This window comes from Cyanistes caeruleus, chromosome 13 (genome assembly GCF_971803275.1).
Source record: "Cyanistes caeruleus chromosome 13, bCyaCae1.hap1.1, whole genome shotgun sequence".
Lineage (NCBI taxonomy): Eukaryota > Metazoa > Chordata > Aves > Passeriformes > Paridae > Cyanistes > Cyanistes caeruleus.
The window spans coordinates 9,772,205-9,792,408 of NC_141713.1; the positions used below are offsets into that span (position 1 = coordinate 9,772,205).

At 44.5% G+C, this 20,204-nt stretch overlaps 1 protein-coding gene, 1 long non-coding RNA gene and 1 other non-coding gene across 10 annotated transcripts in view; 1 reads left to right on the forward strand and 2 right to left on the reverse strand.

The window, feature by feature from the left end:
* The window catches only part of FSD2 (fibronectin type III and SPRY domain containing 2), a 19,398-nt gene extending 4,882 nt beyond the window's left edge, over nt 1-14,516 (forward strand). For all 5 annotated transcript variants that reach the window (XM_086849908.1, XM_086849907.1, XM_023933941.2 and 2 more), the window contains 12 exons: nt 344-1,139; nt 1,219-1,314; nt 2,390-2,623; nt 3,852-3,874; nt 4,761-4,882; nt 5,873-6,028; nt 6,806-6,940; nt 7,691-7,844; nt 8,230-8,363; nt 9,955-10,087; nt 12,192-12,368; nt 13,103-14,516. In XM_086849908.1, the coding sequence (XP_086706034.1) occupies nt 384-1,139; nt 1,219-1,314; nt 2,390-2,623; nt 3,852-3,874; nt 4,761-4,882; nt 5,873-6,028; nt 6,806-6,940; nt 7,691-7,844; nt 8,230-8,363; nt 9,955-10,087; nt 12,192-12,368; nt 13,103-13,355 (2,373 nt within the window). In that variant the 5' untranslated portion in view covers nt 344-383 and the 3' untranslated portion in view covers nt 13,356-14,516. The remainder of the gene's footprint in view (nt 1-343; nt 1,140-1,218; nt 1,315-2,389; nt 2,624-3,851; nt 3,875-4,760; nt 4,883-5,872; nt 6,029-6,805; nt 6,941-7,690; nt 7,845-8,229; nt 8,364-9,954; nt 10,088-12,191; nt 12,369-13,102) is intronic.
* LOC147650692 (uncharacterized) lies at nt 14,359-18,218 on the reverse strand. 4 transcript variants are annotated; one of them, XR_015276055.1, is made up of 3 exons: nt 17,970-18,218; nt 16,457-16,524; nt 14,359-15,490 (listed from the first exon to the last, which is right to left on the reverse strand). It is a non-coding gene; the product is annotated as an uncharacterized LOC147650692 (long non-coding RNA). The 4 variants fall into 4 exon arrangements; XR_015276052.1 differs by lacking the exon at nt 17,970-18,218 and adding an exon at nt 17,487-17,809 and having other exon boundaries at nt 16,464-16,524; XR_015276053.1 differs by lacking the exon at nt 17,970-18,218 and adding an exon at nt 17,487-17,626.
* On the reverse strand, nt 16,682-16,813 carry LOC111934328 (small Cajal body-specific RNA 15). Its single transcript, XR_002867151.1, has one exon.
* Nucleotides 18,219-20,204: the final 1,986 nt, after the last annotated feature.

The following is a 20,204-nucleotide window of genomic DNA, read 5'->3' on the forward strand; positions in this document are numbered from 1 at the left end:
TGCCTGAAGCACAGTCACAGTGTTGATCTGAGGACAGGACTACTCCACAGTTTGGAAATCAGGCATCAGGGTCACAGATGAGGTACTCAGAAAAGAGGATGCACACCAGAGACAGCTCTCTGCTGTGTTTTGCACTGAGGTGAAATGAAAACAAGCTCCCTGTGGCTTCCCTTCAGAAGCTTCACTTAGGGAGCAAAGCCACTGACTTTGGTCTTTCCCATGCCTACCTCCAGGACCTGAGCAGTCCTCAGCCAAATCTATTCTATTTATATACTTTTAAGCATGAAAAACTCGATCCTGGTATCTAAGAATGTAGCTAAAGATCTTTCTTATCTTTTACAAGCTTGAGACTCATCATCTCAAAAGCTTCCCTGAGGATACCGATGTCATCCAGATCTGGCAGCACAAGAGACTATGAGACTAGCAGCCAGTCACACAAACATTCAGCTTCCCCACCAGTCCCAGAGTCTAGTGACACTGAGACAGAAGGTTTGATATTTTATCACATGGATCTTTATGGATCAAAGGAGAGGTTTGATATCTTTCCTGAAGAGCTCTCTGGTCGAGGAGACAGATCTCTGGGGGATATGAGAAGGGAATCTGCATTGAGTAGTGAAAAAGTTCAGCACCCACAAGACGTTGGCTATGACTTGGAAAAGGAGGTTGCAGAGTTGGCTAAGATGTATGGACTTGATGAGGATAGAGAAAAAGAGCTTGAGCTTCTTGGAGGACGTCCGGAGAAGGTGGAGAGCAGATGGCCACCTGCTCGCACAGAAAAAGCAGGATCACAAGGCTCCATATTTAATACATCAAAAAGCAGCTCTTCAGTGAAAGATCCAAGTCAAAGCACAAAGCAACAAGGACTTCCTGATGAGGCTTCTCAAGGTGAAAATCAGAGCAAAGCCAGAGCAGATGATGAAGCTGAAAGCAACATATGGTCCAGAGAGGGGCTAAGCAGTGGTGGCATGTCAGATGAGTGGAATAGTCAGGCTGTCAGTGAGGAGGAGGAGGAGGAGGAAGAAGCAGCAGATGTTTTTTGTTCTACCTGCAAGATACCAATCCGAGCTTTTGACAAACTATTTGGTGAACACAAGGATCACGAGGTTGCTCAGCTCCCCAGTGCCCTGGAAAGTGAAAAGGTGAGAGTAACACAGGTGTATTGTGGTGCCTCTAAAACAGTCTTCAAACATGGTAAGAATCACCCTGGGTATTTTGTAGGAGGAGATCCATAAAAACATGTGCAAGTTGGAAGAACAGATTGCTCAGATGGAAAATGTTGCCAGCCATTTGGAGGAAATCTTCATCACTGTAGAGGTAAGGCATTTTCTCCTGGGCTAACTTTATGGTAGTGTGGTTAAACAGTTTTGACAGTCATACTGACATTCATGGTGTTCAGTTGTTAATGAGGTGAGTATTTACAGTATCAGAGCACAGTTTTCTTGGGGTTTGTTTAGACTGAAGTACTTAGGAAAACTCATCCTAAAGAATTTTTAATGTGGGCTAGTAAAACCACATTTGTAATTTGCACAGAAATTTCCATTCAGAAATAAAGTGACCCCTACTCAGCTCATCTTAGTTTTAATGGCTAAAGAGCTGTGATCTAACTAGCCCAGCTGGAGTGCAGCCATCATGTTGCCTTGGCTTCATTCACAGAAGTGTCAGATCCAGGCAAATCCTTGGACCAGCTGCTTCTGACTTGAAGCAGATGACTTAGAGCTGTGCTCCCACTCGGCTGCTGTCAGCTTGGCCCCAGGGGAAGGAGATGAGCTGGCAGCAAGTTCAAACTGAAGCAATAACTCAAGGCACTATGGTCTTTTCTCTGCTGCATGTGGCACAGGAGGACATCAGTGCCTGAACAGTGGGCAGCTGCTGGCAGTAAAGACTTGCCTGCTCCTTAAATCTTCCTTCCTAATGCTTTCTGCAGCTGTGAGTGAGGACACCAGCATTATCTGCCCAGTTCCCTCAGCACAAATCCATGGGTCCCACTGAGTTGCCATGGTTTCTGTCATGGAAGGATGTGCTTGACTGTGCTGGTGGAAATGCTTGTGAGATTATGGCTAGGATATATCCTAGTTGTGCTCCCTGGGTTTAGGTTGCCTTATATCATTGTCACTGTTGTAATTTCTGTTGCTCTTATGTCTGGAACAAGATCCAACACTTTTGTTTGTGCTTCGGTGGGGGATGAATGATCAGAGGAAACCCCTAAAAATTCACATAAGTCAAATTACAGCTTCTGTGTACTGGTACTGTGTTCTAATTTTGTGATTTAAATCACAACATATTTCTTCTGTGGTAAGGAGAATTTTAGGCAGACCAGAGTAAGATTTTCCTCTGCATGACCTGTGGATCAGGCTTGATGCCAAGGTACAAACCCTCAAATACCTTGCAGGAAAATTTTGGAAGGCAGGAGCAGAACTTTGAGGTGCATTACAACGATGCAGTGCAAGTGCTTGCTCAGAAGTATGAAGAGCAGCTGGAAGCACTGGGAGAAGAGAAAAGGCAGAAGCTGGAAGCTCTGTATGAGCAGCTGGTCAGTTGTGGGAAACATCTTGACATCTGCAAGGAGCTGACAGATGAAACCCAGGAGCTTTTCCTGGAAAATGACAAAGCTGAGTTTATGAAGGTAAAGACCTTTAACTGTTAAAGTGCATTTTGCTGCTTGCAAGTAGTCCCCATCTGAGAAGTCCCAAGCAGCCTTATTGGGAGGGAGAATTTGGGATGCTCAGTCCATGGTGCTGTCACTGCTCCAGGTGCTTGGCATGGTGGCATTGACTTAGTAGGACAACATAATAGAGTCAAAATGTAGAAGGAGAAGTTTGTAATCTGGATGATCATTGAGTTGTGAGTCACACTGGGGTTCAGAGAGAAGATATCTTGCTGAAATGCTTATCTGGGGAAACTCTGGGAGCACTTAATGTTCCTTGCCTTGTGCAGGCTCAGCTCTCTTGCTCTATTCTGGGCTCACAGCAGGCAGGCTGATGTAATTACTTAAGAAAATGTTTCCTTTTCTTGCTCATTTTGGAGGAAAGTTCAGCTGAAATATGTCAAGAGCTCCTGCAAAGTGATGTATGAAATCCCACTCTTGAGGTGGTGTCAAGAAGGTATTTTTCTTTGCAGGTAGAAAAATAATTGGAAAAAAATCAGAGTTGTCACTGATGATGAGTGCTTGCTCTCACCTGAGCTGTACTGTGACTAAGGTGGGTGGGAGCATTCTTGTAGCACAGTGACAGTAACTTCTGAACTGGACAACAAACAAATCTCTTAACACCTCCAGCCTACTCCAGTGGGACAGTTTGCTGTGACTCCAACCTGTTGAGTTCTTCACATGAGCTGACTTTTCCCATTCCTCTGCATCTCTGGAATAAGGATATTTTCTCCTTAGCTTGTAAACAGTTTTACATTGCCCCTAAGAACCATTATTCATCAAGAAATGAATATTGGCCATGAGCTCTCACCTGCTGAGGTTTCTCCTGGGACTATACAGCTGTCTTTCAGTTACACACGCAGATCATTTCACTGAGCTCTTTTGCCCAGCTGATTTTAGTCTTTGTTTATGAGGGATCTGTTGGAACTTCAGACAACCAAGGGAGGAATTGGTCTAAAGTCTAGATGGGCAGATACTGATATTATATGGTAGTCTCCTGATATTGCTCAATATCTTACTGTAAATTCAGCCAAGATCTGTCCATTTGAATAAAAAGGGCTGGTTTTGTTCTCAGAGTTGGGTGAGAGCAAATTACTTCACTCCAAGGGCTGCATTTGGGGCAATTTGTGTAGGACAGGTCAATGGCATCATGTAGTCTGACCCTGGACTTTTCTACCTCTAACACTCTCTCTTTTTTTTCCAACAGGCAGCAGTAACCATGGTTGACAGGTAGTATCACAGTCTGGGAATTTTTGTCACATTTCTTCCTGCAATGTGTTCTGGACTTTGTTCAGGCACACAAATGTTGTCTGAGCCACTAGAGCTATTTAAATATTTAGTATTTTTGTTTTAAAGTGCATCAGAAAAAGTTGCTCTAAGAAACTTAACACTCAACCCTTGTTTGGATCCAATTTCAAGAAATCCGAAAGGCGAGATAGAGCCTGAATAAATCAGTGTTTTCAGCTCAGTCATAAGGAACTAATTTCACTGAGAAACAGGACTGCTAAAGCTCTTGAGACTAAAACTGAGCTCCCTAAATATACTGTAACAGGCTTATTGATGCATTAATATAGTGGGGTAGAAAATCAAGCTGTGGGAGCTCAAAACAGATACTGAAAAATCTTGGAGCAACTGGAGGAAGTCTTACGGCACACTAAATCATACACAAAAATGCCCTCTTAATTGACTGTTGTTGTTCATGAAAACACAGAGAAAAGATGCCCCTTTTTTTCAAATTGACAACACCAAAAGCCACGAGGTCATGAATTAGTAATAGTGTAAATTCAAAATAATGAAAGTTATGGAGCTAATAGGGTACTTGGCACACCTCACTCCCCTGCTCGGTGTGTGCAGCCAGCTCACTGCAGGAGTGGGGCACACAAGGGTGGCCCTCAGTCCCAGCTCCCTTTGGCATCTTGGGGCACTGCTGGCCACGTATCTCCAAGCTATAGGCACGAGGAGGCTGAGCTTGTACAGCTATGAAAATGGTGTTTTAAGGAAATAGATGTTAATTTGGAGCCTGCTGTTCTTTTTCTCTTCCAAACAAGTATCATAGACAGATATCTCCAACAGTATGGTACTCCCAATTAGATATTTTTTTTTTCCCTACAATTAGACTGGAAGAATTCTTAAAGAAAGAAGTAGATTTAGAGCTTTCAACACTGCCAGACTTTGAAGAACGGGTCATAGATGTCTCTGAAGTTGAACTATTAATGAACTCCATTAATGCTATTCCAGGTACTCTTCCTAACTAATCATTATTTCACACCTATTTACATTTAAGTAAGGATTAAACATTACTTCTTTTAAAGGAGATCTGTAAAGGCAGAATTAACTTCCCCCTAGTTTTCCTTCTAGCTTTTTATTTGCCTATATTTACAGAGTCACTAGAAGATATTTTTGGGTTTTTTCCATTTGTTTTCAATATAAAATTACCGGAATTACTGCTAAATTGGGACTTCCTTGCTTTTGCTGGATGATTTCCTAGAAGACTCATGAAGAGTACCCCCTTCTGTTGAGGGGTCAGGCATGCTTAGTCGGTGATAACTTGTCTTACCTTGTAGTTGCTTGAACAAAATAGAGAGGAACCCCAGACTGCTTTAAATAACTTACACAGCTTCTCTTGATAAACAGATTTCAGTTACATATTCCTCTGCTATTTAGCAAACATTTTTTCCCCATAATCCACAGGAAACAGCACAACATAAACAAATTTTGAATAACTAAAAAAACACCTAAAATTTTAAATCTTTTCTGGTGCATCACAAATGGTCAGAAAGAACATTATTCTTTTTTTCTACCCAGTACTGTGTTTTCTTAACATAAAACAGCATTTGGTACTTGTTTGCTTGTGCTGATGCTCCCCTGTTGTACAGCTTTTCCCTGATCCCAGGGGTGGCTGGCAGCAGTGCTGGCACAGCAGATGCTGGGCTCACTGGAACAGCCCTCAGAGCAGGGGAGGCTGAGTTTACAGAGGGGTAGGCTCAGGCATATTTATTTTGTTGTTTTGACTTTGAATTGAAGCAAGACTAGTTCTCACACACCAGTGACCTTATTACTATCTGCAGCTGTTTACAGAACCAGCTCCTGACTTTTCTCCATGTGGGAGGAATTGAGGAATATGACCCTATTCAGCACAAATGGCTTCGTGCAAAGACATTTGTGAGAAGAGAGGTATAACAAACCATGATTATACATTCAAAAACTGACCTGTTTTTCCCTCTGCAGCTCCTTGTGCCCCTGTGATCAATCCCCAGGCTCCCAATGCAGCAACTGGCACTTCACTGAGAGTTTGCTGGGGCCTCTTCTCAGATGACACTGTGGACTGCTACCAGCTGTGCTACAAACCAGTGAGCAATGAGGGGCACAGTGATGGGCAAGCAGGTAAGGAGCCCTGGGCCCAAGGGGACACCTCAGCTCTCCATTAGCCAAACCAGCTGATGCCAAAGTGCACTCTGCCACCAAAACTGTCATATCTGCCACCACCATCTGTTTTGCCCCTCTTCCCCTGCCAGGTCTGCCATGCTGCCAGCTGCAGCAGGACCCATCTCAGGAGTAGAGACAGGACATGGCAGCAGCAGGGACAGCAGGAATGGGAAGGGGACAAGGATTTCTGGAGGGCGGGCTTTAGAGCGTATGTGCTGCATCCACGGCAAAGCACGGTATTTTTAAAGAGCAAATCGTCATATCAGCACTCCCACTGAAACACCCAGATGATTTTACAGTTTATCTTAGTGCTAATAATAGGCTGTAATTTCCTAAGATGCCCAGGCACACAAAGAACCACAGAACCAAAATGTCCCAGCCTTGTGACACAACTGCCTTTACTAACACTGTTCTTACAGAACCTTCAAAAGTGGAAGCCAGTAGAGTGCCAGTGGCCAGTTGAGAAAGAAAAGCAGAAACTATCCAAATTTTATAAAATCAAGAATGATAAATGAGCAGTAAAATAGCTTCAGCTCTTGTCCTATCTGATTTATGCTGCTTTAGAGGCAGGAATTGTGAAACTGCCTGACAGCTGATCAAAGGGTGTGGAGCACAAAGAGCTCTCTTGAACTCAGCACCCAAAACAATGTACCCAAACTCCACTGTGATGCAGCTTTGGGGAAGAGTGGGAAACTGTGTAAATGAACTGTAAATGCTTTGTTGTTGTCATTTCAGAGCATACACTAAAAGTCAAAGAAACATACTGCACCATTACTGATCTGTTGCCAAATACACAGTATGAATTTTGGGTCAGTGCTTTAAATGCCTCCGGTATCAGTCCACCAAGTGAAAGAGCAGTTTATGTAACAGGTAAAAATATTTTATTCATATGACTTTGTAACCTTTGTAGTGAAATTCAAAATAATCTCTGAATTTTATGCCAGTAATGCTTTCTGGGCACTTTCTTTCTTCTGATGTAACCCTACTAACTGCATGGGAATTCCCTACTTTTACTTGGAGAGCCCATCATGCCAATTGTCCCTGTTTTAGAGTGGAAGAAACAGACAGAGAGACAACTTATTTAAATGCAAGCACATAGACCAGCTGTGAATGAGGTTCAAGTTTCCTGGTTCTGCCAGAAAAATCACAGCTCTTCTTTTATTTGCCTTATACCTTTATAGGTATTTTGTGGATTCACCTGTTAAGCTGTTCTTTTTAACTGCAGTTCAGTCTAGGATGTTGTGTGACATTGTGTCCTGACATCAGATTGAGCAAGTCAGTGTGAGACCTTCAAGGGCTTGTTCCAGATGTCTTTGACCTCTCAGAGCAGAGAAGAGATGCACCTTCATGGCAAAGATAAAACTAATGATAGAAAGGAGTTGTGTAATTGGTCTTTATGTTACTTCTCTGTTTAATTCTCTTGGGACCTTTATAGTCTAAATTATATCTTTAAATAGTACTGTTAATCACTCTACCTGCTGCTTATTGTCCATTGCTGAAGCAGGTTTCTTTAATTATATAGTGTTAGTAAACATTTTTCTATTTTTCTGTCTTCAAAACATGATGTTTGCAAACATCTTCAAGCAACAGCTTAGAATTGTTCTTTTGCCTACTTTTTAGCTCCTTCACCACCTACCATAAAGAATAAAAAGATCCGAAGCTGTGAAAATGCAGCACTGGTGTGCTGGGAATCCAGAGACATTAATCCTGTTGATTCCTACACGGTTGAATTGTCCAAGCTGACAGATGAAGAAAATGATGATATTATTACTGAGTGAGTTACTCTTCTGTTGAGCCCATGACCTGTAGAGATGAAACCATTTCAATCGTGTGGCATCAGATAGGACTAAAAAAGGACCCATGACCTTCTGGGGAATTTACATTTACAAACAATTCTCTTAGTAAAATTAGGTGTAAAATGTTAATCAAAAATTACTATATGAGAATTATGGGTATGGGAAAAGGGCAGAAGCAAATGTAAAAATCTGCAGTCTGTCACAGACTCTCTCTTGCCCTGCTACTGACAACTGTACAATGTAAAATGTTATTGATCAGTTACAAGTTGAAGTGTAATTTCTTCTTTGTTGCTCAGAAAAATGATTTCAAAGGCCTACCTTTGTTTTCTACCCCATCATTTTCCATGGATTTGTTTTCTGTAGATCTATTGTTGGGATCCCTAACTGTGAAGTTCTAATTCACCTCCAGCCAACACAGAAGTATTACATCTGTGTCAGAGCCCAAAACCTGGGTGGCTCCAGTGAAAGAAGTGAACCTGTCCTGATACACACCACAGGTACTGTACAGCTTGGAACAACTCCAGCAGCCTATTGTTGCATCTATTGTCTTAACAGAAAGATTCCTGCTGGTTTCAATGGCCTCTGGACCAGGTCCTAATCTCTTACATCTAACTACACACCTGGTAACCTTTTAGGAATGAAAAAAACAGCTTCTTGTAACAATAAGTGCATTGCTTTAGCTCTGTAATTTATATAACTGCTGTCTGTTACATTTGATTGTAAGACTGAAAGTTACTAATTTCTAGACATTTTAAGGGGCACTGTCAACTCAACACCCACGTGTTGGCAGCCTGCAAAGTGCTGACACACTGATGAGGAAAGTTGTAGTTGATTTTACTTCTGAGGTTACCATGTAAGGAAGCTGCTGCTGGAAGTTATGGCTGAGACAGCACTTTCTAGAGTCATCTAGCAGACATCAGTGCTCACCTTCATCACTGTTGCAATGACACTGCAACTTCACTTCTCATCTCAAATCTCCCATGCCACTCACAGATGTGTTCACACCTTACCTGTGTCTCTTCTGCCCTTACCTTCTGAGACATTTGAAAATTGTGTTTATTCAGCAGGATGACCACGCAGTTATGTTTCAGTAAAAAACCTATCTGCCACACAGCAGTGACACCACAGGAAAGAAATGTTCATCCTTAAATCCCAAGAGAGGAAGACTGTTATTGTGTTACCATTGCTTGTGTGTATTCCAACTGCTTAAATCAAACTCAATATTTGAAATTGCCCATTCTGTTTGCACAGCATGTGTTTGTTTTCAGCAGCACATGCCTGTAATTGCCCTGTCATTGTATTGTATTTGCAATGAAGTAACTTGCAGTTTGATTATAATGATTTCATTTGGGATTATCATGGGGAGATTTATCTTCTCTGAGTCTACATTATGGAAACACCTCATGCAAACTGATCTGTCAGCTGCAAGAACCCACCTTGAATGTGGGTGAATGGCCTTTGATCCTCTCTGGGGTGGAGAAAGAAGCACCAGCTACAAACAGCAGCTGTGCCAATAGCAGCTGCTCCTCAGCCCCCAGTGTGTCAGACCTGCTCTGTGAAGTCTCTGCAGGAAGAAAGGCAGAAGCACTTTTATCCTGGGCTGGACTTACCTCTCTGAGGACTGCTCTGATGAGAGGTGCTGAAGTATGAGGGATCCTTTCTCTTCAAACTGTGCCCAGCCTTTATGTGGATGAGTGAGGCCATGGAGAGTCCTTTAAGCCCCCCTTTCTCATTTCAGTGATTAAAAATAGATTACTTGAAACCAGACAGTCCATTGCAGGGAGGACCCCTCATCGCTGCATAACTCCTTCCTGCACAATGCCTGCAGCTCTGACCCCTGGTAGGGTTCAAAGCCAGGCTAAGTCCCCTGCTCTTCACAAGGCTGAAACTAAAGTGTTAAGCTGTAAAGCAGCCATTTATTAGAAAAACTTTAAAAATATGATCTTGTCCTCTCAATGTCAGCCACAGATTCTTTCTAGAGCATTGGTGAATCTTTTTGTGGATCCAAATAACATTCATCACACCCTTGCTGCAAGTCTAATGTTATAAGGAGTTAGTGGAGTTATCCTCAGGCATTTTCTCTTGCAGGCACCTGCTTCTACCTTAATGAGGACACAGCCCATCCTTTACTGGCAATTCTAGATGATGGATTTACCATTTCATGTGATGAACTGGAAAACCCAGAGTGTGATCTGCCTGTCTATGATAACAGCTTTACAAGGTATAAAGGGGCATTTCAGTTTCTTTGGTTCTTTTAACAGATGCCAGGAAATATCTAACTTTCAGCAGCTCTGATTATTCTCTTGAGTTGAAATCTCTCTCTCCAGCTGCTCTTTGGAACTTGGAAATTAATGCAAGTTCTTAAATAGGATTACAGATGCAGCAGCCACAATTATGTACAAGTCTACTTACATGTCTGGCACACTGAGCTAAATTTGAACAGGTATTTAGGTGCCATAACAAATGCTAAGGAAAGGAGAAGGATCTGAAATCTACCTCTTGCTGACAGATGTAACTGATACTGTTTGGACCAACATGTATTACTTTCAAAAAGAATTAGGCCCTTTGCCATTGAATGAGAGACTAAGCTTGCCAAAATGCCTATTTCTAGTCAAAACCACAGAAACACCATATAACCAGGACAGGCATCTGCAGATGCAGGATAATACAAGTCCACATTTTTGCTTCCATGGAAATGCAGTGCTACTAGAGGGTATTTGGTAGAAGAGAGTTGGGAGACTGGTGATCCTTTCCATGAAAGCCATCATGGTAATCTTAAATGGGATTTCATCCCACTTCTGCAGGATGTTTTTATGTTTCACATAAACAGCCAGAGCTGGAACTCATCTCCTCATTCAAAGGCTGAGGTTATGGTTCCACTATGAACTTTCACAAGTCTCCTTCAAACCAAGATACTGAAAAAAGAAAAAAAAAAACAGACAAAAAAGAAAAAACAAACAAAACCCCAAAAGCTCCCAAGGAAATTACATGATAAACTCTTCTTTCTGAAGTTTGTGCAGCTGATGTAGTTCCTAACTGCTTCTTCAGCACAGTTCAGGTTTGCCTTGGTGTCTCTTGTGCAGCTCTCGTTATATCATGGTCATGTTTTGTTCACAGATGTTTACCCATCCATTTTCCATCATTCCTTTTCCTTTCAAGCTGTAGTAACACAGCCCCTCTGAGTTCTGATTTCAACAGCCTTTGCATCGTTCCCAAGACATTTACATGCACTTGCAATGAACTGTACACGTGCTCTAAGCAAGTGCAGCTGCAGAGGCAGAGCACTGCTATTGTGCTGTGCGTGCCCATCCTCACACAACAGTCCCTCCAAATGATGAGTGCAGCTCTCTCTCAGCATTGCCTAGGGGAGCTCAGTGTCTGCCAGCAACATCCTTTTGCTTAGAAACTTACAACTTTAGACCCTACCATAGGAACATAAAAGTTGTGTGTGTTTGAAACCTGCTGTCCCCCTTGAAAGTGACAGCATGTACTTTTACAGAGAAAAAGTGAGGTGTAAGCTTACAGGAACCATGTTGCACTCCTGTTTCAGAAGCATTTGGAGTAGGTTATTTTGCCCAATTTTCTTGCTTTAGAACCTGTGTTTTTGCAGACTTGCATCTTCAAAGCACCCAGTTCCTTTGACTCCAAGACTGTGCCAGTAAATCAAGCTGAAGGGTCTCCCTGTAGTACATTGTCTTTGACTGTCTCTACTACACAACTTTCAAAAGAGTTATTTTCTGCATGGTTCCTATTGTACATTTCATGGCCCAGGAACCCAACATATTACAAATTCTCCTACCATGTTCAATTCTTCCTAATCTCTCCAAACACAGTGTAGACAGGTTCCCTCCTCCCCAGCTGCCCCAGGAACTTCGTGCTGATACAGAGCTCAGTTCCTAATGGTGAGTGATGTTCAAAACCCTGGGCTGTTTGGAAAGAAAATGCAAAATCTGAAGACTTTTCCCGCTGCTATGCTCGGGCTCACCAGAGCACTCTCTTTTCTAACAAGCATTAACTTTCCCAGAAAACCCAGGCACTATGAGATGCTGTTCTTCATCTTTCTGGAAGTGCCCAGGGCACTTGTTTATACAAAGCTACCCACAAGTGAAAACAGGGTAGGTGTCACAAAGAAACCTGCAGGCTGGGTGTTAGCTCCACAGTGTGGGGATTTCACTGGAGTCAAAAATCTACACTGCACTGCTAAGGGGACAGCAGAAGTGGCTTTTGTTTATGCAGGTATATACATACCTGAACACATCTAAACAGTGTAAAAAGCATTATAGAGAGGGCCTGCCAAAACACATATTCCTGTCTGTCTCCCACAGATGTATTGCAATCCTCGGCAGTCTGATCCCATTTCCAGGAAAGCATTACTGGGAGGTGGAAGTTGAGGAAGATACAGAGTACAGAACTGGCGTGGCCTTTGAGAATACTCCGAGACATGGTCACCTGGGGGCAAACAACTCATCCTGGTGCATGAGGCACATCATCACACCCTCAAGGTAAGGGCTGTGGAGGCTGCAGGTCTCTGACAGAAACACCTCTTACACCTGCAGGCTGGGCAGCAGAGAAACCAGAGATTTTATATCAGCTCAGACCTGGCACCAGGGTCTCTGACATTCCACTGCTGTCACCGTAAACTGGTGTTGGAAGGATACTGGAACACTTAAGCAAATCCTCCTGCTTTTTTAGGGGGTTTCAGAAGCATTTGGAGTGGGTTCTTTTGCCCAATTTAATTGCTCCAGAACTTGCCTTTTGAGATTTGCATCTTCAAAGCACCCAGTTCCCTTGAGAGGATGCTAGTGAATAAAGCTGAAGGGTCTGTCTGTGGTACACTCTCTCACTGAAGTGAAACATCATATTGAAACAAGCAGTTGCAGGAACAAATCTGAATAAAATCAGAGTTGCAGAATTTAGCTGTAAACATTACCAAAACCCCAGTGGAAAGACAGAGTAATAGATCTGTGTAATCCAGAAATTATGTATCTGGCTAAACCCAGCTATACCAAACTGGTTTTGATCTGTCCTACCTATGGAATCATGTCATACCTGCCTGCAGAAATGCCAGCTCCCCTCCTGCCTCAGCTGCACTGCTGGCTCTTCCCTGGACACTGGTGCATTAACATCACTGCCTGTGACACTCATGAGCAGCCTAGGCACCTGAGTGCACAAAGTGCTTCCCTTTGAGAGCAGCCAGGGTTCCTTCAGCTCTTTTGTTTGTTTTTCTCGCTTGCAGGCACAAGTATGAATTCCTGCACAGTGGGATGACACCTGACATCAGAATTACTATTCCCCCCAGAAGGATTGGCATCCTGCTGGACTATGAGAACTGCAGACTGTCATTTTTCAATGCAGATATTGCCCAGCACCTTTACACATTCAACTCACACTTCCAGCATTATGTCCACCCTTGCTTTGCACTGGAAACACCTGGTATCTTAAGGATACATACTGGAATTACAACACCCCCATGGACTGCCCTGCCATAACCTGTGTTCTGCAGCTACCACACCTATGTGTAACCTGCCCTGAGCAATGCCCTCTTTCAGCATTAACTGCTCCAGCATACTCCCTATAAACCAGCTGTTTCCCTCTAGTAAAAGCAAAGCAAATCTGACCCAAACCAGCTGCCAAGCCTGAGCCCTTAGGAGTTCACATCCTCTTGGGAAGGATCTTAGAAAAAAACCACTGTGGTCACAAGATCCATCCCAGAATTCTTGTTAGAAACTGGTACCATCCTTCTGAGGTGATGCTGTTACCACATGGCAGTGGCAGCTGGATCACAGGCTCCCCCAACACCCACCTGAAGCTGAGGGAACTCCCCAGTTCCAAAGCAGTCGTCAATTCTACTCCTGAGTCTACTCAAAGGAAAACAAAAATAGCAAAAGGCATAATGACTGTACAGCTGCTAGAGCTGAAAACACTCCAGTCATGAAGCTGATCTCCCAATCCAGTCTTCTGGTTGCTACACAGAGTCTGTGACACAAGATAATCAAATATTCCTCCCCTGTGTGTGAACTGTTAGTGCCTACATACCCACTGAGGCTTTCTGGAATACCCAAGCCTGCACTCGTCTCAAATATAAGACATTTTTACAGAATGCTTCTCATTCATTCACCCAGGGAAAAAAAAGATAAGACAGGCTTTTTGCAGTACTTGATTTTCCTTATAGAAAAACCTAAAACACCTTTAGCTGCTTCCTTTTAGCTATTCTCACGTCCGCTTGGGTGTATCCTCCCTCCACACTCACAGATCTGTTCTCCCCTTCAGCACTGAACAATTCCACTCCAGTGCTGTGCCCTTGAAGCTTTGGGTGTCCAGTGAGGCTGGAAGGACTCTGGCACACTCTCTGCTGTTGAAAGATCCTTGTCTGGATTTCATTTCCAGACACCAATCAAGACAGGCCCTGCCTGTCAAGCAGGCTTGGTCAACTCTGAACAGCCTCATCCATAGATGTCCAAACTACCTGAACTCAATCAAGAGTCATTAAGAGAGAAGCTTTTCCACAGATTTATTGCATATTCATTACAAAAATCATTGGTTCAAGTTTCCATTCTAGGGAATCACCAGGAACAAGCAGTGGCCTCTACAATATGCAGGGTCTCTATAAATAAACGCCATTGGCAAAACCAAAGAGATTTTACATAGAACTGTGTGTCAAAAGCTTCTATTTTTCCCAAATAGCTTAAAAAAAAGTCTTGCCAAAACAGGCCTTTAGAAACCACAGAAACAGGAGCTGAGTATGCCACTACAGCAGTGATTAGTACCATCTGCTCTTGGGTATCTGTTTCAAAAGCCTCAGAGGATGCATTTAGCAACACTGAGCTATACCAGCACAGGGTCATTTCTTAACCTACCACGAATTAAGATATTTTCAGGGCAGAAAAAGTTGTTTTGGATACTTTGTAAGACCTGCTGTAAGCAGGCCAGAGACTTTAAGTTGCTTTATCTGCCAGTGAGCAGAACAGCTTGTGGGCATGTGTGCCCCGCTGATGCTGGCATGGCCATCCCAGGGAACAGCAGTTCTAGGGTACAGCTCCTGTGCTGGGGATTGAAGTGGTGAGAAAGCACCATTCTTTGCTTAAAAATATACTCCTTGTCTTTGGCTCCAACTTATACCCACTGGAACATGTTTTATCCCTATCAGCCAAAAACTGAGAGCCCTACTCTTATTTCCAAGTAGATACCTGAAAGAGTGTAACACACAGGTATCAGAGCAGAGGTATGAGGACATCTGAACCTCCCAAGAGAGCCTCTAATGCACAAAGGCTGCTGGTGAACCCATGATTCCACACCCCACCACCAGCTTTCACCTCAAGTGTTTAAACCATAGCTGTAACCTGGAAAAATACTTTCCAACCAGTGAACTGAACTGGCAAGTCCCCAGGACTTCAGAACTCTCTTGCTGGACCGTGCAAGGGCAGATTTTCTGAGTCAAAAGCGAGGTGCTCAGACACCCTTGCAGTGGAACTCCGCAGGTACCAAACAGCTCTGTTGTTATGCTTGGTGAATCTACTGGAGAATGCTGGCCAGGTGGTTGAGTATAGAGCAGTCTGCTCAGGAGAATGACCCCATGGTCATCACCAGGCATGGCACAGGATAGCTATAGCATTGACAGAACTATCTGAAAGAAAGAACAAATATGCAGTAATTGGCTTCTAGGTTAAAAACAGTAAGGGAAATGAGTTTGTATGTTTCTGTTTAACAAAAGCTTCACCTGCTGGCACTAGCCCAAGCTTTCCTCTCTTAGGAATCCAAACCCCATCACTTAAACACTTACACAGCAAAGAAAACTTGACATGTGTTTCTCAGAACCAGCTGTTACTCAAAACAATCTCTATATAAATGTTTTACAGGAAGGCCACTACTTCTGCAGCAGTGGCCTACTAAGCTGTAAGTTCATATAAGCAATGCATGCCTCTGTATTCAGTTTATTCACCAGGTGTATTTAGTTTATTGCAACTCTGGGTATGGCACTCAACTTGGAGAACTGTGTTGAGGTGTTGATCTGATCTATTTCTCTGTACTGAAAGGTCATTCAGATGAGGCAAAATCAGTTCTTACATCTGGCCTGTATACAGGAACTCTGGCTGAACTACAACATGTGGCAGGGCAGTAGTCAATTAAAAAAGAGTTGTCCTTGTCTCTAACATTATGTGCTGCAAGCTGCATTTTTCCTAGTACCTGCTGGGTCTTTTTCTTCCTGTTCCTTTTCCTTATGGGAATTTACTGGCACACAGCAAAATCCATCCTCTGCAAAGGACAGAAGCTCATGTGTAAAGCTCTGGTTTTGGCCAGCTGAAGCCCACAGGCAGCCCTCATGTGCAGCAGTGATCCATGCATCCCTGCAGGACTTGCAGTATCAGGAACTGCCAAAGAACAAGACAGCCCCAACCATGCCTCTCCCAGCAGCTAACTGGGGACTTTGCCAGGGCTGCCCAACCCCTTCAAAGCGAGCCAGAAGGATCCCTTTTTCCAATTCCCTGCGATTTCAGATTCACGTTGTTGCCACTGGAGGGCATCACGTGAAGCCCTTTCAGAAGACCACACTTGTCTCACACAGGTTTCTAAGGCTGTAAAGTTTTCAAACCTGTTACCGTAATAGAAGGCATGTCCAGTGTCCCTCCTCACCCAGTGCTGGAGCCGGGAACAAAGGGCCTGTGAGCAATTACACATGTAAGACATGTCAAACGCACAGATACAAGAGACAATACAACAGCCCTGAAATAGTTTAATGTAGATTTAAAACAAACACATCTGACCTTTTACTACAGAAACACATGACTTTTAACTTGCTCTATCACTGCCACTAAAACATTGTAGGTAGATCAAGTAGGTCCTGACTTTTATCTCACAGGCAGGCCTTGTTCTTCTACCATTTAATTTAGGAGGATAGTATCAATGGAGTCAATATAGTGCCACTGGCTCCACTTTCTTAGTCCTCCGGATGAATCTCTGCAATAATCTCCTGAAAAGTTTCAGAACTGACTGAGCCCTCCTAAAGCAGACTGCAGAGCCTAATCACTCAGCCAGGAAGGCAATTCCCTGCTCCTGTCTTCCAACTGAGTTGGATCTTTTTACTGCCCACCTCTGTTTGCTGCCAGTAACCAATATCACTCATTAGCAGCACACAGCAAAGCAACCAGGGACCATGCGAAGGTGAGGCTTTGCTTCCTGTTCAGACTTTACTGCAGTCCTGAGCCAACCCAAAACACAACACTTCCTTTTTATTGAATTTTCTCTCCATCGCGTTTATGGTGGTGTGCTCAGTTGCCAATATATACTGGGACTCTGCTGTCCTAGCCCACCTTACTTAAACCTTTTCCAAACAGGCTCATTTTTTTAAACTTTACTTGCTCCGATGTTAGCGATACTGACACCTAAACTGCTTCACAAAATGGCTGTAAGGGACCGCGCCCTCTGCTCATCCCACAGCTGGAGATGTGGGATGAGCAAAATAAATAAATAAAACCAAATAAAACCTAAATAAAATCCAGACGCAAAGCTGTGGCTTAAACAGCCCCCGAAAGACTGCAGCAGTGGGTCCCGGGCTAGCTCACAAAATCACCACCACGAGCAGCCCCTCCCGGGCGGCAGCGGGCCCGGCGGGCAGCGCTTACCTGGGCCCCGGGCGCGCCTCTTCACGGGCTCGGCGCCACCGCACGGGAGCCGCTCCGGCCGCACAGCGACGGGGCCCTGCGGTGTGCGAGCGAGCGCGGGAGGCCGGGCCCGAACTCCGCCGCTCTCTCGCTGCCGGCCGGCCGCCCCCGGGCCCCCAGCCCGCCGCGGGAGGAGCGGGGCCGCGGCCCCACCGCCATAAGCGCCCCCCTCGCCTCCCGGCGCCGCCATTTCCCGCGGCGGGCAGGCCTCGGTCCGGGGCGCCCTGACAGAGGGCGGGCGCTGCCTGCCCGGCTTCCTTCCTGCCTTCCTTCCTTCCTTCCTGCCTGCCTGGCTTCCTTCCCTCTCTGTGCCGGGACAGCGTCCCAGGCGGGGAGACACGGCTGGAGCTGCCCCCGGCGTGGGAGCTCTGTTCCCGCAGCCTTTTCCCAAGACACCACGGACCAAGCCGAGCTCACCCCGCTCGGCACCCACTTGATCCCTACCTGCCCTCGTCTGGGCCGTGGAACGGCTTCCCCAGTGATGGCTCCATCCACACACGGCTGAATTGTTGCCTCCAGCAGCCGCCAGTCCTGTGCAACACCTGCTGTGCTTGTCCATCTCCATTCCTTCCCCTAATACGGGCTTGATCCTGCAGACTGAGCACGAGAATAACCCTCGCTGCTAGCACAGCCCTGGCAAGGCTGAGGGAGAGGCACCAGCTCTCAGCAGCCCCTGGTTCTCCACCAGCAGGACTGGGGCCAGACGAAGCTGCGATTTCTCACCCCTGAGATGGGTGTTCCACAGCTCCCGTCACCTGCACGGGTGCCCTCATCCAGGCTGGGCTGAGCCAAAAGCAGCATGGTAGCTCCCTTGCCTTGGACGTATTTTACAGCCGGTTGAAAGCACTCAAATTTTCTCTGAATCTCTAAGCAAAATTCCTTTGCCTTCCTGACCTCTCTGATATTGCAAAGTGAATCATCAGGTGATGCCTGGGGCCACCCCAACACCTCCTGCCTTGTGCCCCTGTGCTGATGTGAAAGCTGCAGCCAGGCTGCTGTAACAGAACAATGTATTGTGCCTGTGCAGTGAGTCAGATATATTTCATGGTCTGTGTCATAAAATGCTTGATGAAATAAACATTTTGCCTTCCATACATGAAAGTATGTAGTTTACAGTGAAGATTTATTAAGCCCAAAATTTCTGAGCATGCCCAAAGAGATAGATTATATTAACGTACAGGAAAGGACAGTTATGAATCAGTCCGACTTCTCACAGCCTGTCCAACAGAAAAAAAAACAAAACACTTTATTTCTGATGGAGAATTTAAAATTCAGCATCATCATTGTTACATTGCTTTGCATTCCTCTGTGCACTAACCTTAGCTTTCATATCTGGCTCTTAAAAGAGAAACCAAAAGGTCAAAGGATAAACAAAAATATAAACACCTATATAAATAGCTGTTTAAATTAGAAACTGATGGTGGTTTATTTGGTGGTTTTGTTTTGTTTTGCTGCAAATGGAAAAGCAGACACTGGCTTTTGGGCCATGTGGTGCTGTCTCAGTCCCTCTGTGGAGTTTTGCACGTTGCAAATATCTCATGACTGTGTCAGCACAGTGGCAAAGAAGTGAGAGCAGGCCTGTGTGGGGCTCTCTGGCTCTCTCTGCTTGCAGCACAAGAAAAAAATCAAATCAAAGATCAGGGTACAGAAGTGCAGAGTGATGGAAGAAGAGGTGGAAGTTGATCTGAACTTGGCTCAGTTACATCACTGTGGCATTTCAGGTATGCACTGTAATAAAGTGACCATATATTTGCAATCAGACTTAGGACAGATTTCCTTCTCAAAGACAAAATTATCTAGAAAGTGGATCCATGGGTAAAAAGTAACACTCATGAGGCAGATTATGAACAGAATTAAGCCAGTGGAAGTAAGTATAACTTCACCAAATTCAACGCATTGGGAAGGACTTTTACTTTAAAGTCCCAAAGTAGAACTACTGGTCAGCAGATGGAAGAAATAAAACCCCAAATCCAAAGTCCCTTTTTTCAGACCACCTTCTACAAACACCATTGACTCTTGTTACAACAAAACCAACACAAATATCACTTTGCTAATACCTACTGAGCCAGACTTAAACATGTCACTGATATTTACTTAACAAACATTGTTACGTACGTACTCTGCTGTGGTTCAAAGAACACTCATTTATTTAAAACAGCTTATTTTAAAACAAGGCTTTGGGTTGTTTGCTTTTTTTGTCATTGTTGGGGTTTCGGTGTGGTTTTTGGTTGGTTGGTGTTTGGGGGTTTATTTTGTTCCTGGCACGATGGAGCAGCTAAAACTTCGTGCTTTCTGACCTTGCCTTGTCAGAGATCTGTCATATCAGGGGACAGCATGTTGGCACTGAGTCTGCCAGCGTGGATTTTGAGGGACTGGGAGAGGCTGCTCGCTTTTAGGGCTTGGTTGTCAGGTGAGGAGTACTTCACTCTGCTCTCACAATGTCCTGAAAACTGTCTGTATTCGAGCAGTTGGAGCCTTTCTCCCTCATGAACCCCAGGAGCCATGGCTGATGTCAAGCACGTCGCTCCCAGCCCAGTCCCAGAGGGGTGGCTGGGCGTCTTGCCTGTTCCTGAGCACTCACATTCCCGCTGTACCCTCACAGTCTGCCTCACGGTAAGCAGAGTCTGGCACAGCCGGCACCACCCAGCGTGGGGACGGTGCTGGGACAGTGCCCGCCGA